This window comes from Ambystoma mexicanum, chromosome 1q (genome assembly GCF_040938575.1).
Source record: "Ambystoma mexicanum isolate Mex_15411 chromosome 1q, UKY_AmexF1_1, whole genome shotgun sequence".
Lineage (NCBI taxonomy): Eukaryota > Metazoa > Chordata > Amphibia > Caudata > Ambystomatidae > Ambystoma > Ambystoma mexicanum.
This window is the reverse complement of record NC_090922.1, coordinates 73,864,163-73,881,892: the sequence shown is the minus strand read 5'-3', so window position 1 is coordinate 73,881,892 and position 17,730 is coordinate 73,864,163. Positions and strand designations below refer to the sequence as shown.

Below are 17,730 nucleotides of genomic sequence, written 5' to 3'. Positions count from 1 at the left end.
CTTCTACATGACACCAGGGATAACAGCACTGCTAGTTTCCCTGATAGTTGCTTCAATGACCGATACCTGTTTCCTGGCCAACTGTCCAATAGTTTCAGGACTACTGAAACATCCCATAATGAATCCTACTTCGGCTGTGGCGGTTTCCTAAACCTTATTCCTTTTAAGCAGTCGTATTACTGCTATGTTCTCCCCTATGGGTAACCCGTCTAGGTGTGGCCCGCTGATATCGCTGATCTGTATACTCTGTTATGTACACCTTCCCGTCCTGAAGTAACTCCGCTAGGAAGTTAAATATTTCCACTAAGGGGGAGAAACAGGATGAACACTTCTCCTTTTGCACCACTGCAACTATCTGTTCCAAGCTGCATCGTAGCTCCTTCTAGTTGATGGTGCCCACGACTCTGCAATGAGGCTAGCAGCTTGCGCTGAAATCCCTGGGAGATGTTAGCATCTCCTGCTATTCTGCACGCCATCAGCGGGAGTGTTCCTCGCACTCTGAGGATAATATGACCCAACTGGGTTCGTGAGAAGGTTGTCTCCTGGTGGTAGTATTCTCGGGTGGTCGGTTACTAGTTCCATTAGCGTTGGAAACCATACTTGCGATTTCCATATCAGGGCCACTACTACCAATGTCGCTCTCTCCCTGCGTACTTTCGTTAACACTCTGATCATCCTAATGAATGGCGGGAAGGCGTAGTCTGTCTCTCCTCTCCAATCTTGCAGAAATCCATCTGCTTCTGCTGCTGTAGGGTCCAGCCTCCAGCTGAAGTATTTGCTCTTTTGAGTGTTCAGTCTGGACGCAAATGGATCTATTTGTGCTAGTCCCCATATCTTCTCTATCTGCCAAAAGATCTTTGTCTAACATCCAGTCGCTGGAATCTGCTAGGTGCCTGGAGTTCCAGTCCGCTACTACATTCAGAGCACCTGCGAGATATTCTGCTACTACTGATGTCCCTGACTCTAGGCAGAAGTGCCAGAAGTCTTTGGCTAGTTCCGCCAATATTTTGGACTTTGTCCCTCCTAAATGATTAATAATCTGACTGCTGATATGTTGTCCATTTTCAGCAGGATACCCGAGTTCACTTTCTTTTTCGTAAATGCCTTGATTGCAAAGGACCCTGCTAATAGTTTTAGACCGTTGATGTGTAGTTTGAGTTCTTCTGAACTCCACTTGACCCCTGTCTATGGCTCTCTGCAGCAAGCTCCCCAGCCTGCTCTGCCTGCGTTTTATTCTATCACCAGATCGGGCCGATCACCAAATATGGCTTTCCCGTTGCAGGCATCATGTTCTGTAACCACCACTCCGGTTCCGTCTTCTACTCTAGGTCTAGAGGTACTAGTTGATGGTACCGTAAGCCCTGCTGCAAGTGTTTTTATCTTCAGCCGTTGCAGGGCTCGATAATGCAGGGGTCCTGGGAATATCGCTTGGATCGACGCTGCTAGTAGACCCCCCACTCACTATCGTCCGCAGGGAGAACCTGGATTTGCTGAGGCAATTCCTTATTTCTCTCTTTTATATCCCTTCTTTTTCTGGCTGGCAGTTCCAGAGTAGCTATCCTGGTGTCCAGGACAAATCCTAGGAATTCTATCCTCTTTGCTGGTATCACTTCTGACTTTTCTCGATTCACTAGGAACCCAAATGACGCCAGAAGGTCTGTCACCGAGTTTGTCTGGTATTGGAGTGTCTCTGCTGTTTGCCATCAGAAAAATGTCATCTAGATATATAATCATTCTTATCCCTTTCTCTCTGATTTCTGCGGCTATGGGCCTCATGAGTTTCGTGAATGCTAGGCTAGCCCAAACGGCATCGTCGCAAATTGCCAGAATTGCCCATCCCAGTCGAACGCTAGGCAGGGGGATATTCCTCCTGGACTGGTATCGTAAGAAACGTATCTTTTAAATCTATCCTCGAGAGCCAGTCGCCCTGTCTGAGAGTATCTCTGAGCTGATGGATTCCTTCCATCTTGAATTGGTGATACACTACCCAACTGTTCATTTCTCTCAAATGTATTACTGGCCTCACTTTCCTGTGTACCAGGAACATATTGCTTATAAATACCGGAGTTGTCCTGCAAGGCTCTATCGCTCTTTTGTTTGCTAGGCTTCGCAGCTCTGTGTGCAATGTCTCCCTCTCTGCTTGCGCTGAGTATAAGGGGCAGAGGGTGGGGGGGTTTGTATGGGTATATCTGTAAATTCTAACCGCAGGCCTCTAACCGTCTGTGATACCCACCCGTCGCTGGAAAGCACGCGCCAGTTCTCCTAAAATTTCAATGTTCTCGCCCCTACTGGCGGATATGTGTGCTGCCTCACCTGTGAAGAAGTTCTGTCCTCTTCCCTGGCCTCTGTTTCGCCTTCCTCCTTGGAAACGGCCTCTTGGAGGGGTGGGGCAGGCGTCCTGCTGCCTGTTTTCCCAATAGTGGGTCCTGTTGTTCTGAGGCCTCCTGGCAGTTTGGTAGTGACCGGTCGCTCGGGCTCTGTACTGACTGGTCCCAGCAAAACCTCTTCAGGGGAATTCTTTCTTTATAGAGGCTTGTGGCTTCTCCAAGGAGGTGTAGGTTCCGACGAACCTCCCCATTTCCTTCCCGAAGGTTTCCCCAAATAGCAGTCCCTGGGCTGCTTCGCCTGCCTCGTGTGACGCCAGGTCCCCCAGTTTAGGGTCAATCTTGAGTCTAGGACCTTTTCTTGGCAACTTCGCCATGACCGATCAATCCCTTTTCTGAGATCTCTGATGGTCTTTGCAACAAAGGCCAACCTCTTTGGCCCAACCTCCGGTGCCTCTGCCACTTTTCCTGGCAGTTCCGGCTTAGGGCATTCCGCCCTCATCCTCTGTCTCACGCCACTTTTTTTTTTCTTTTTTTTTTAGTGCTTTACGTAACCTGTGGGTCATGTATTTCATAACCCTCAGTGATGGCAACCAATCTGAGGACTTTGGATTTCGGATGTCCTCTGGCTGAAACATATCCGATGTCCCTTCCTCGTCCTCCGTATTGTTGAGATTCCTCAACCTTTTCTTAGGTGGAGGTTGTACCTACTCTTCCCCCTTTTTTTTATTTATTTATTTTTTTATTTTATTTTTTTTTGTCCTCTTCTTGCGAGGAATTTGGGGACCCAGTGGTTTCTTCTTCGGGAAATTGTTAATTGCCCATATTGTCTTCCCCTGGGTAGTGCGTCTTGAGGCTCGATACTCCCTACTTCAGCATGAATGCGTCTCGCAATTTTTTGAACGTGTCAGGAGCCCTTAGATCTGCCATGTCTGTATGGCCCGAGGGGCCAGAAGAGTTCTTGCTTTTCCGGGCCTTCTTACACCCCTGTGGGACCTCTAGAGTGACCCTTGTGGACGTGCATTCTTTTGTTTGGGTACTTTTCTCTTTCTGGCTCAGATATGACTCTATTGTTTCCAGTCTTTCTTGGAGGGGCCTGACCCCTTGAGCCACTGCCTCCATTAGTGAGTCCCCCAGCACTTCTTTAAAACTATAAGCTAAGTCCTCCTGAATAGGCTGCCTCTTGCTCCTCCTCACTCCATTCAAAATCTGCCATTTGTGCTGGTAAGTGCCATGTGATACCTTTCCAGGTTTAGTGGCACGTCCACTAGCTCACTTTTTTTAGTATAGTTGAGGCTGCACCCTCGTCTGCAAAGCGGGCGTCTGGTTGTGCTCTCTGTGACCACTATGCATCAGCTTGTCATCTGCTGTGTGAATCGAGCGGTTTAGTTCCCTTTGTCGCTCTCTGTAATACTCGCTCTGTAGTCGTCCGGCACACTGTAAATCAATATTTTTTACTCTCTCCGGAGTTGTCTGAGTCGAGCGTTATCATCTGCTCTCCTCACATATTTATGCTCTTCTTACGCGAGGGTGGGGGCTCTCCCCCTGCCAATGAGCTCTATGCTCTTATTTTGCCTCTTGCAGCGTTTCCATGTGCTTGCGAGTAATAGCCCTGCCCCCGCGAGGGTGGAGGCTGCTCTCTGCTCCACGCTGATGCGCGCCTTCAGCTTTGTAATGTGAGAGGAAGCTCACAAACCCCCAACGTGCCAATAATGCATTGCCACTTCTTAATACTTAACTAAATATCACGTATGCTGCGTGTAAGAGTTAAACTATGCAAATATTACACTGTGCGTCTCTACTGCCATGTCGTACATATTTACACACTTCCTAGTCTAGTTTTAATGTAAAAATAATTGCTTATACAACGCAGTTGTTTAAACGTACTTATCTCTTGGAGATCAGGAAAAGAAGTGGAAGGACTAAGGTCACGTGATCAGGACATTGGACTACAGTTGGCCTGGGACAAAAGGGAAATGTAGTTTTTAGTTTGAAAATAAAAAAGAAAATGTTTTTCTCCAGACGGAAAGTTTAAAAATGTGTTTATTGTTGAAACTGCTGGAGACAGGAATAAAATAGAAGATGAAGCATAATGCTCGCCTCCGTCTTGACATAGAATCCGGGGCTCTGCTGGGTATCTTGTAGGCTTGTAGTTGTCAGAGAGATCTCTCGCCAGGTCTAAAAGGTCGAACACCATTAACAATACGACATCACAGGTGCTTGGGGGGCCTTGAAAAACACAATTTTGCCGTGGAAATGTAGTACATCTTAGCTCTGGTTAGTCACCTGGAGCCTATCCATTTGGATTGTTTAGTGACTTAAGTTTTCTCTGTTAGCTTCTTCTATCACACTCTTGCGATTTTATTTATTTTGTGTGTTTTGGCTTTCTGCCGCCATATTTGGGTCATTTGCACGCTGATTTGGGATTGCTTAAAGTCAGGGGTCTTGTTTTCCCAGCGCATTTGCATTTGATGCATGCTTCTCTTTTACAGCAATATAGTTGTGCTTCTGTTTATTTTTATTTTTTTAATGTCTTTCCTTAAATTTCATGCATGACATTTCTAGAGTGTTTTTTCAGTTGATGACGAATCGAATGCTTCCATTTTATGAACTTAATAAACTGACTGCGGTTACTTTTCAACACGTTTTTTCTAGCTGAGCTTAACTGTTGCTGCACCAATATTTTGATTTGAGTTGTACTGTACAGTTTGCTAAACCAGTAAGCAGTTTCTTTTCCAGAATTGTTATTTGGAAAAAAATGTTTTGAGCGATCCGGGTTCTGCTCGCAACAATTTGATTGAAGCTGTGAACTACCTTTTAATATCACTCATGAAAAAGTACCACCCGGATGTATCATTAAAAATCATGTCAGATGCGATTGAGCCTTTCTTAATGTATGTGCTTTTTCTTATTTGCATAATTAATAGCAGTCCTTATTCCGTGTTGGCACCTGTCGGTGATTTCTTCAGTCTGGGATGGGTGCAAGAATGCTTTGTGAATGAGGGTGGAGGTCAAACCACCCCAGCTTTCATTAACGTGCAATCCATTTGTTATTTTTAGATGATTCATTGTAAGCACTGTTGTGAGGGTTTGGTACACGTAGGAAGGTGCATTATGTACTGCTAACCTCATTTCGGCATTGCCCGAACCTTAATCTGTTCGATTCAGCCTGTAACCCATTTCGCTTTCACTGCAGTATCGGTTTCAAATGGCAAATCTCATAGTAGTGCTCATACTAAGATGCAGTGGTAGGAAATGCTTCAATTGGGGAGGGGCATGGGAGCTCTTTTTGACCGAAGCATTGACTAAAGGTGCTCGAACAAGGTCAGAACCGTTGCACCTTTAAGGCACTGATTCCATCTTGGCTTCTGGCTGCACATCTCGTTCTTCTAGGCATTTTAAGAAATTCTGCCCCACCCCCTATACGCCATATCACTGATTTATACACAGATTTTCTTTCCCCCTTATATTTTCATCTATTTGACTTGATGAGGGCCCTCTTATGGATTTAGACTACTTCTAGTGTGCTCTGCAATGTGCAGCTAAATGAGTTAATGTATACCATTCTTTTACTAACTCTCTATTGTTGCCCGCACATTCTTGCATGTGGGTAGGCTACACAGTTCATTGTTTGGACTTGCGTGCCCCTATTTGCTCTCCCAAAAATGGATTTCTGACATTTCCAAATAGTAATGAAATAGGGAAATCTTTGGCTGAAAACCTACATTTTCCGGCCCATGTTAGGTTTACCCCTTTTCAAACAATGTATGCAATGCAATACAGACCTTTTGGATGACTTGTGCTTAACATCTGCTGCAAATTCATATTCGAATCTCCTAGCACCAACGTCTGCAACCTTTGGCTTATCTGTTTCGGACTACAACTCCCATCAACACTAGACGGCATAATTAATGCTGATGAATCATCGGAAACCTAGTCCAAAACATCTGTAGAGCGTCTTGGAAGATCTTTTTCTTCAATACAACCCATTCCCTTTTCTTCCTAATCACAAGTGTGACCGAATACAAGAGGTCACTTATCGCAACGGTTACCTCCAGAATTGACCCCCATCGTACTTTTGCTTGTTCTAGGAAAGTGGTCTGCAACATTTGACTCTACAGATGTTTTTGACTACAATTCCAAAGACACCTTGGCATTGACTACAATGGCTACGGATGATGGGAGTTGTAGTCCAAACCATCTGGAGAGCCAAAGATTGCAGACCCCTGTTCCAGGGCATTGTCCATGGGTTGGAGTCATCCTCTGTCCCAAGGTATTGAGCTGAAGTACTGGGAAAATGCAGTGCAGCTCTGGAAGGCCACTGGTTTGAAGTACCCACATGTTTCTTATACAATTTTTACAACTGTCTTTTATTGTGTGAAATATGTAGATCTTAAATGTGAAGATTAGCAGGAAAAAGTTGGTCCTTCTAAATTTGTATTTTTAAATTTTTTTTTTTTTTTTACGTTCCAGTATTTTAAGAGAAAAGTTCTACAATTGGTTGATAAGGGGAAGCAAGCACCATATGCTGTGTGGTTCTGTGCAAACCAACCAAAGGGTGAGTGCCTTTCATTTGTGTATGTGCATGACTTATTAATAGAATACCTGGCTTATAAATACTAAGGTTGTGTATGTGTGAACTCCGTCAAGCTGAGGTCTGGTGGAGCAGTGTTTTTTTTGGCTGTGTGAACAGATGAGAATGAAGTGGTTTTTGTTGCTCTACTTCACCCTTGCAAGTTTATCATGCATATTGTTATCCTTCATCTGTCTTCTAAGACTGGGGAGGGGAATGGGGGGGGGGGGGGGGGAGGTGGTGGTGGTGGGGGACTGTGTGTGTCTTTTGATTCTTATTCCAGCTCCCCTCTGTTCACGGTTAAGTCCTGTCACAAAGCAGAGTCGAATTAACACATGGCCACACCACCTTTCTAATGAAGTACATTTTTATTATTGCCATTTGTGACAGAAATGGTAAACTAGAGGTAAATAGTTGCGGCTCTATTTTCAAATTGAAAAGTATTATGTTCCCTACACTCTTGGAGAAGGGCAGATACAATTAACTTTCAGGATGACCATTCGTGAGGGTCCTAAGGGAAAAGGGGACTATTATTTGAGCAAAAGTACAAAACATTTCCCAAATGTCATCTCGGAAGTCTCTGGATCTGAATGAAAATCTCCGGTTTCTCCCAGTTTTTGAGATTCAACTCAAGTCTCTGGGGTTTCATATTCTTCACATAGAGTCTCAAAAGGTGGAAACACTGGTCCCTCAGTATTTAACTGCTCTTTTCCCTCACAATGCACTCTGAGTGAACTCTGCTTCTGCTCCCTGCATGGGAAACTAACAATATTTTTACAGCTCAAACTCTGTTCCTACCACCACATGGATGGCCACGCACCTTCTCTGTATCAACAATGAGAAACTTAAATCCTCGTTCTCGGATCCCCAGTGGTGCTAAAAAAAAACCTCTCAATACCCCTCCCTCCTTCACCATTGATGGAATTGTGATCCCCGTTTCCCCTACAGTGAAGACACTGGGTGACTACTCAGCTGCCTCCCTCCCACTTACACGCCAAGTCAATGCTATGTCATCCTCTGCTGCCCATACCATCGAACCTATCGCCTGCAGACCCTTCCTGTCGGGCGACATCTGCCTCACCATTGTCAGAGCCATCATTGGCTCCAGACTTTATTATTGCAACGCTCTTTTCGCTGGCACATCAAAATGTAATGTCCATAAACTGCAAGTCGCCCAAAACAATGCTCTCCTTGTGTCTCTTAACATCCCCAGATGAGAACCTATCTCTGCCGCAAGAATACAGGCTCACTGGCCCGCTGTACAAGAACAGATCACATTAAAAACTCTGTCAATCACCCACAGGTGCATCTCTAGCACTGCCCCACCTCTGCCAGAAAATCAGAGCCCAGCCAACGAGACTGACCAGAATGCCTTATGCCAACTGTCTTTTCCTGCCCAAGTTCAGACTGGCTAGAGCGGGCAGCTCAAGCTTTCCAGTCATCGCAGCCAATCTCTGGAAAAGCGCTACCTCCCACTTTGAGAGCTGGAGAGCTGAACCATCATACTGGTCCTTCCGCAAGCTGTTGATAACATGGATCTTCACTTAGAGCCCCTTTTGTCGGCTCCTCCCGCAGAGACTATTCCCACATGTCCAACTTTGACTTACCACTCCTGCAACTTGCTATGTAACATAGCCTTAATGCCCACAGGCTTAGTGTACTTTATAAATGTAAAATAAACATCAGTTGCACAAACTTTCAAACGTTACATTTGTGTGGAGGGGAGCATTATCCTGTAATATCTACAGCTTCAAGCAACATAATCTTGCAAGAGGGAGCCTCCTCCTCTCAGTACTGTGATCCCAGTACATTAATCTCTCCAGCCTATTGTGGATGTAGCAACCTCCTTTTTTAAACTTGAGCCTTCGTTTGGAAATATAGACTATACAAGTCAACTGGCATTCATTGTCTCGGGATATCACCCATCTTTTCGAGGGGATTGGGTCCTCCGACGTATTCCAGATCTATGACCGTTAATGTCCACAGCTGTGCTGCGTCGGAAAATCTTTGGCGTCTGCGTCCTGCGTCGATGACGTCGATGCGCCGTCCCCGAGGACCTCCTCCGACGGCCGACGTCACCCGATGTGATAAGTAGGACCCACGACGCCCATAGCCTCAGTTCAGTTTTTTCCGCGAATGTGTTCGCTTTGTGAATCTCGGTACGCCTTGACTCGTTGGAGTTTGCGGTTTTTAATTCTCGGTTCGCTGAACCTGTTCGGTTTGTTGTGTAGACCTGTTCGTGGCGATTATTCTTAGTCTTCAACCCCGCGTCCGGGCGTCAAGAAATGCGGGGACTGTGGGTCCAAGATGTCGGTCACGGACTCGCACGACGCCTGCCTCTGATGCCTCGTGGAGGCCCACGATACGGACGACTGTGTCGACTGCCATTCGCTCACGGCAAAGGCCTTGCGGGAATGCAAGAAGAAGCTGTCGGTAGGCCAGGTGTCTAAGCCCCGGAAGTCGAGGTCTGCGGGGCTTTCGACGGATGACTCGAGGGGCGACTCTCTGCGTCATCGTCGGAAGTCCAGTGGGTCTCCTTCCAGGAGTCGGTCTCGCCACTCCTCCGCCTCTTCGAGGCATTCCCGGAAGCGCTGGCATAGGTCGCCTTCCCCGTCCTCTTCTGAGGACTCCGCCCGTCGGCGGGTCGCTTATCCCTCCATGCAAGCGACACCGGAGGAATGGGTTTCCTTCGTGAAGCAGATGCTAGCGATTCTTGAATCGCAGGGCACCGGTCCGTCCGCGCCTCCGAGTAGGGTCGGTCGGCACCGGTCGAGAGACACCGCTCGTGCGCCTTCGGGCTCGGGTGGTCGGCACGGCTCGCGGGAGAGGTCCCGCTCGGACAAGGGTAGCCGTTCACGCCATGCGCGTTCCAGGTCCCTGACCTCGACGCGCTCGAGACCGAGTGATCCTGTGCCGTCTTCGAAGAAGACGTTGGCGCCAAGGTCGCCGGCGATTTCTCTCGAGGCTCCGCCTCCGACGGGGTCGTCGGCGCCTAGGTCGTCGAGACACGCTCGGAACTCCGACTTCGAGGCCTGTGTCGACGCCGCTGATGCTGGCGGCGCTGCAGCTGACGTCGACGCCGACTCGTTCGGCGCCCTCGACGCCTTTCGAGGCGGTGGTGTCCGAGGGGCCCCGTGGCACGGGATTTGCCCCTAGAAAGGCTCTGGCTAAGGTCAGGCGCTGCTTTGGTCCCCAGAGGTCTTCCTCTCCCCGCCTGGAGTACATTTCAGAGGGTGATGAAGGCTCTGATGGCGGCTTGGTTCCGGTTCCCGGTGAACTTATCTCGGGCCATAGCCAGTTTGATGACCTGCGGCAGTCGCTGCATGATGCCAGTGGACTGGACACCTCTCCGGAGGTGGAGTTTTGTAGGCCGGAGCCTGGCACTCATGCCGATTCTTCATATCGGCGTCTTATGTCTCGGGTCACCGAGTACTTGGGTTGGTCAGCTCCCCCAGGGGAGTTCGTTCAGGATGATCTCACAGACATCCTTGATCTCGGTCCCCCCACTGACCCGGTTTTGCCTTTTCATATGGCTCTGCAGAGAAGGGTGGCAGTGGCTTGGACTGCTCCGGAGAGTCTCCCGGCAGTGGGCAAGTCTTTGTCGCGAAAATACCGTCCAGCCAGTAGCGACCCCTGCTACTTGTCTAGGCACCCCACTCCGGAGAGTTTGGTGGTGCAGGCGTCGTATCCTACCATCCCTCCAGATAGGGACAACAAACGTTTTGATGGCTGGGGTGAAGAAAGTGTTTTCTTCGGGGGGTATGGCGCTTCAGGCGGCCAACTCCATATGTGCCTTGTCTCGTTTCAAACACACACTCTGTGGAACTGTGTTGCATTAGCGGCTGAACATATTCCCGAAGGGGACGAACGGAATGGTTTCCTTGCTATGGTTCAGGATGGCAAGGATGCCATGTGTGAGGCCGTTCAGTCGGGTTTGGACTTGGCGGATTGTGTCAGCCGGTCCATGGCGGCGAGCACCGTAATGCGCAGGTTTGCGTGGTTGCGGAAGTCTGGGTTCGCTCCTGATGTGCAGTCCCGGCTCCTCAACATGCCCTTTGACGGTGAACGGCTTTTTGGCAGCAAGGCTGACGAGAGCCTTGAGAGGTTGCAGACCTCCAAAGCTGCAGAGAAGTCGTTGGGCGCTGCAGTTCGCCAACCTCCGCCTTTTCGTCCTAGGGGACAGCAATGGAGGGGAGGTTCCTTTCGCTATTACTCGTCCCTCAGTAAAGCGAGGGGAGCTAGCAGTCAAAGAGGCCATCGTAAGAGTGCCAGAGGTGGAAATAAAGGTACTCGAGGTGCCAAGGCCGCTCGGGCAGTTGCCTCGTTGCCCTCGGGCAACGCCGCAGCCGCTTCCACTCAGTCATGAGGCCAGGTCCCATGGTTCGCCGGTTGGGGGAAGGCTGGCGCGACATCTTGTAGAGTGGCAAGCCATTACTTCGGATGTGTGGGTTCTGGAGATCATAACTCACGGCTACTGTCTTCCTTTTCGGCAGAGGCCTCACGACAATCCACCAGGGAGCCTCTCTTTGAAGAGTCCGGATCCGCTCCTTGCGCAGGAAATTCAAGCCCTGCTGGAGAAAGGCGCCATAGAACTGGTGCCTGTAGCGGAGAGGAACAAGGGATGGTATTCCCCTTATTTTTTGATATCGGAGAAAGACGGGGGATTGAGACCCATCATGGACTTGCGCGGTTTGAACAAACTCCTCAGGAAGGACAAGTTCAAGATGGTGACTCTTTCTCAAGTCCTCCAGGCCCTTCAACTTCAGGACTGGTTGGTGTCTCTCGACCTCAAGGATGCTTACTTCCATGTGCCAATCCATCCCAAGCACAAGAAGTACCTGAGGTTCGCGGTTGGCGACTCGCACTTTCAGTTTCGGGTCCTGCCGTTCGGATTGACCTCCGCCCGAGGGTTTTCACCAAGCTCATGGTGGTGGCAGCGCATCTCAGGAAAGGGGATTCACGTCTACCCCTACCTGGACGATTGGTTGATCAGAGGGAGCTCTCCCGAGCAAGTCCTGGATCATCTGTCCGTCACCTGCCACTCCCTTCACAAGCTGGGCTTCTCCCTCAATTTAAAGAAGTCCCATTTGACACCAACGCAGCGGCTCCAGTACATCGGAGCAGTGCTCGACACGTCCCTGGGGCAGTGTTTTCCTCCTCAGGTGAGGGCTCTTCACATTCAGCAGATGGTGCACAAGCTTAATTTTGCCCAGGATCTCCCAGCGTCCGAGTTCTTGAGACTGCTCGGCCTCATGGCATCCTGCATTCTTCTGGTGCCAGAGGCTCGTCTGCAGATGAGATCTTTGCAGTGGGCACTCGAGCTCCAGTGGTCTCAGTCCTCCGGCAGGCTGTCGGACCCTGTTCAGGTACCGCCCTCGGTAGCCCGGGACCTTCTGTGGTGGGCCATCGAGGGCAATCTGATGAAGTGGGCCCCATTTTGGCTGCCCTGGCCGGAGGTGACGTTCGCGACGGACGCATCCCTCACGGGATGGGGAGCTCATGCCAACGAGCTGACAGTCAGCGGTCGTTGGTCTCCGTCGGAGTCCAGACTCCATATCAATCTGTTGGAGCTGAGGGCCGTCAGGCTAGCCCTGAAGGCTTTTCTGCCGACTGTGCGCGGAGAGAGTGTCCTGATTCTAACAGACAACACAGTGGCCATGCACTACCTCAACAAAAAGGGGGGGGGGCAGGGTCACTTCCGCTGTGCAGGGAGGCGATGCAGCTCGAATTCTGGGCCATCCAGCGGGAAGTTTCGATCTCGGCTGTTCATCTGGCCAGAGACGACAACGAGACGGCGGACGCTCTGACCAGGCAGAGTTCGATCTCTCACGAATGGGAGCTGGCTCAGGAGATTCTCCTGGAGATCTTCGCCCTTTGGGGGACCCCTCAAGTGGATCTCTTCGCCTCCAGTGTCAACCGGAAGTGCGAAAGGTTTTGCTCGCAGGAATTTCCTCCAAAAGGAGCCCTAGGAGACGCGTTCGTGGTGGAGTGGTCATTCCCACTGCTGTACGAGTTTCCTCCAGTCCCCGTCATCCCGCAAGTGCTGCGGAGGTTACAGAGGTTCGGTTCCCGGATGATCCTCATTGCTCCGGCGTGGGCCAGGAGGACGTGGTACCCGGACCTTCTCGACTTGTCCATCTGCCCTCCACCTCGTCTTCCCTACCGAGACGATCTGCTCTCACGGGAGGGACGTCAGGTTCTCCATCCAGAGGTCGGATCCCTCTATCTTCACGCTTGGCTTATGAAAGGTTGAGGTATAAGGATTGGTACCTCCCTGAAGACGTGATGGAGGTGTTGCTCTCGGCCAGGCGGCCGGCAACTAAGTCTCTGTACCTTTGCAGTTGGAGAAAGTTCTGCGACTGGTTCAGAGCTCAGAATGTGGATCCTTTTGAATGTGACATTCCCATGGTTCTGTCTTTTTTGCTTTATTTGGCCCACAGGGGCTTGCAAGTGGGGACCATTAAAGGTTACCTGGCGGCGCTGTCCATATTTAAGCGCTCGTCTGAAGTGTTCCTATTTTAAAATTCCTTTAATTTCGCAGTTTTTGAAAGGGCTCACTAATGTGTTCCCTCCGTCACCTTTTCTGGTGCCAGGTTGGGATTTGAACCTTGTTCTTAAGTTTCTTATGGGTGCTCCGTTTGAGCCTTTACATTCTTGCCCTTTGAGGCTGTTAACTCTGAAAACTGTGTTTTTGGTTGCGGTTACTTCCGCTCGCAGAGTGAGTTAGTTACAGGCACTTTCAGTTAAGCCACCCTTCACTGTGTTTCATAAGGACAGGGTTGTCCTTAGAGTTTGTCCTTCTTTTCTTCCGAAGGTGGTTTCGGACTTTCATTTGAGCCGGAAGGTTGTTCTTCCGGCGTTCTATCCTCCACCACATCCTGGTAAGGAAGAGGAGAGGCTCCATAGGCTTGATCCTAGGAGAGCGTTTAGCTTTTATATTTCGCGCATGTCCTGGGTCAGAGTGGACGATCAACTTTTCATTGGTTACGCTGGAGAGCGTTTGGGACAAGCTGTGACAAAACAGACTTTGTCTCGTTGGATTATTTTAGCTATCTCCGAGTGTTACCGCTTGGCGGGTAAGGATCCTCCGGCTGGCTTGCGGGCCCATTCTACCAGGGGAGTGGCTGCGTCTACTGCTCTGCAGAGGGGAGTTCTTATTCGTCACATCTGTGATGCAGCCACCTGGGCTTCAGTACATACTTTTGTACGTCACTACTCCCTCGATTCCATCAGAGGGCAAGATCTGGTCTTTGGCAAGGCAGTTCTCTATTCCGCAATTTGATTGGGCACGCTAAATTTGTATTCTAAATTCTTTCCCACCTCCTTGCTTGGTACTGCTTTGGGAGTCTGTCAAAGATATGAAATACGTCGGAGGACCCAATCCCCTCGAAGAACAAGTTACTTTCTTACCTGGTAATGTTCTTTTGATGGGATGGTCAGACGATGTATTCCATATCGCTCCCTCCCTGCCTTCCCCGCTGCAGAATTTCTTTTGCGATTGCAGCTTGCGTTCCGCAAGACCTTGTGTGTCTGACTGGCAGAAAACTGGTGGCACACGTTCTGGGAAAAAACTATAACTGAGGCTATGGGCGTCGTGCGTCCTACTTATCACATCCGGTGATGTCGGCCGTCGGAGGAGGTCCTCGGGGACGGCGCATCGACGTCATCGACGCAGGACGCAGAAGCCAAAGATTTTCCGAAGCAGCACAGCTGTGGACATTACCTGTCATAGATATGGAATACGTCGTCGGACCATCCCATCGAAAAGAACGTTACCAGGCAAGAAAGTAACTTGTTCTTCTATGCCCTCACCAAAGCTGTTTTCCTTCAAAACTAGCCCACCCGCCCCAGATAAGTCCGCTCCAACCCATCAATCCACCCTAGCTTGGCACAACTTTCTTCGCCCAGCTTTCCACCCCACCATTCACCTGCCCTAGTTCACCCTTTATTTTTAATTTGCAGTTGGTTTACTCAAACTCATTATATGCTTGGGTACTTCGATTTGCAATGCATTTCCATCATTTTACCTGTTAATAACACTATTTGTAGTATAGGGATGCAGCAGCCTGCTCATTTCACTATAAACCATGAATGGCAATGTCTAGCAAATGATTGGTGCACCCTGCCATAAGATTAAAAGAAAACAAATGGGGTTGGTACCTGTGAATATGTTGAAGTACCTAGAAGATATTTGGCAAATGCTGATCTAATGCAAGAGATAACTATTGACCTTGTCATGCTTATTTTCAAATGTGTAATGTGCAAATAACGATCATTTCTACTGCGTCTCTTTACATTTTCTGCACTTCGGGGAAGTGACTACTGCATTGCTCAACTCCAGTTTATCTTTTTTGCTTGCGTTAGTCATGCCTACTCAACACTTCTCTGCTTCTGATACCTTTTCTAACCTTTTAGTGTCTTTTTAAGCCGGTTTACCCATCAGCCAATTGTTGGGTTTCTTGTATTTCTACAACTTTTCGATTGGTTTTCCCCCAAACTCGTTTAGGCCATCTTGTTGTATCCTGATTTCATGACTCCTGTAAGGGTGTTGAAGGAGATCAGCACACAGGAGGTATGGTTCTAGCTATAGACCTTTATTGGTAGTAAATTAAAAGAAAACCCTGCCTGACCCTAGTCCTAAGAGGGGTTTCCCTGCCTTAAATAATAAGTGTGTCAGGATGTCTGTCTAAAACAGAGTCCACTAAACCTATATACACAACTAAAGAAAAGGGTAGGTCTTCTTGATTCAGAAGAATGTTTTTTTACTTCGAGTCGATAGCCGGAAATTCACTTCTGGGGGATTCAAAATAATATGTTCTTCTTAAGGGATACAAATCAAAAGTCTCAAAGGTTCCTTGGATTGAGGTTCCAATAAGGCGCATTGAACAAAGAGCCTTGTATCTTCACAATGTCAAGAGAACGACCCTCTCCTCATAATTCCTTTTTACAATGTCCACAAAAACCAGGGGATATGTCGCATTCCTCTGGTCTTTTCCATAATGCTCACTGTATTCACAGCCTACCTGGTAAACTATCCTGCCAGGCACTGTGACTATAACAAAGGTTTTGTGTGTGGTTTATTGGGTGCAGATACCAATTGCTTTTTGGCTTTTCCTGATTAAGTTTGTATCCGGTTCACTATTCTGCCAGGTATTCTTGTTATCTGGTCCCAGACCCCTGTGGTATTGACTTCTCTCTCTTGGGCCCCAGACCCCCCCCCCCCCCCCCACCTTTGGTTTCTTGCTCTTGGGCCCCAGACACCCCCCACCTCTTGGTTTCTTGCTCTTGGGCCCCAGACCCCCCCCTTTGGTTTCTTGCTCTTGGGCCCCAGACCCCCCCCTTTGGTTTCTTGCTCTTGGGCCCCAGACCCCCCCCTTTGGTTTCTTGCTCTTGGGCCCCAGACCCCCCCCCCCCTTTGGTTTCTTGCTCTTGGGCCCCAGACCCCCCCCCCCCCTTTGGTTTCTTGCTCTTGGGCCCCAGACCCCGTCCCCTTTGGTTTCTTGCTCTTGGGCCCCAGACCCCCCCCTTTGGTTTCTTGCTCTTGGGCCCCAGACCTCCCCTTTGGTTTATTGCTCTTGGGCCCCAGACCTCCCCTTTGGTTTATTGCTCTTGGGCCCCAGACCCTGTCCCCTTTGGTTTATTGCTCTTGGGCCCCAGACCCTGTCCCCTTTGGTTTATTGCTCTTGGGCCCCAGACCCTGTCCCCTTTGGTTTCTTGCTCTTGGGCCCCAGACCTCCCCTTTGGTTTCTTGCTCTTGGGCCCCAGACCTCCCCTTTGGTTTCTTGCTCTCGGACCCCAGACCCCCCCCTTTGATTTCTTGCTCTTGGGCCCCAGACTCCCCACCCCTTTGGTTTCTTGCTCTTGAGCCCCAGACCCCCCCGCCCCTTTGGTTTCTTGGCGGTTTCATAAGATTATCCCTCTGAGGGTAATGGCCCTGCAGATCCTTCCATACTTGCTATCCTTGGCCAAGGCCAGACTGGCGCACGCCTCTATCAAGGTACATCTGGCAGTGATATCCCACCTACACAATGTCTCCAGGAAGATCTTCACTTTGGTCCCACGACTCTCCAATGAATTTCTCAAGGGACTTTTTTGATCTTTCCCACCGGTCAAGGCTCCTGCCCCGTCGTGGGAACTCCACGTGGTTCTGACGAGGCTCATTGGGGGCCCCCTTCGAGCGTATGCATCAGACCCCTCTCAAGATCCTTTCATGGAAAATGGCTTTCCTTGTGGCCATCACCTCTGCCAGAAGAGTGGGTGAGATCCAGGCCCTATCCTACAAGCAACGGTACCTGACTTTCCACGAATCGACGGTGGTGCTGCGTACGCCTCTTTCATGGCAAAGATTCAGACGGCATTCCACCTCAACAAGCCTTTGGTGTTAACTGTTTTTGTGTTATTTTTTTTATTTTTTATTTTTTTCCCGAAACCTTATCACCAGCAAAAAGGGCCTTGCATTTGCTGGACATTGCTTGTGCCCTGAAGTTATACGTGACACGCACAAAGTGTTTTTGGAAGACCTCACAATTGTGAACTTTGGTCCTGTGAACCATGGGAAGGCTTTGTCCAAGGCTTCTGTTTCAAGGTGGCTCTCCGGCTGCATCATGTACTATCATCGGTTGGCAAACTGACCGCTGCCCGGCTGTCCGAGAGCCCACTCCACCAGAGCGATCACTACGACGTTCCTGTCTGGTGTGCCCGTGCTGGGCATCTGCAGGGCTGCGACGTGGAGGTCCACACACATCTTAATGAAGTTCTACTGCTACGACTGGGATTCCAGGGAGGAGTTGTCATGATCTCTGCTTCCAAAAGATCAGGACTTGCCCGACTCCT

General features: G+C 49.3%; 1 protein-coding gene across 1 annotated transcript in view; it reads left to right on the top strand.

Annotated features, from left to right (window-relative positions):
* The window catches only part of LOC138525055 (mitochondrial inner membrane m-AAA protease component AFG3L1-like), a 587,730-nt gene that overhangs the window by 62,376 nt on the left and 507,624 nt on the right, over positions 1-17,730 (top strand). Inside the window, exon 2 of the mRNA XM_069635555.1 lies at positions 6,798-6,882. Within this exon, the coding sequence (XP_069491656.1) occupies positions 6,798-6,882 (85 nt within the window). The remainder of the gene's footprint in view (positions 1-6,797; positions 6,883-17,730) is intronic.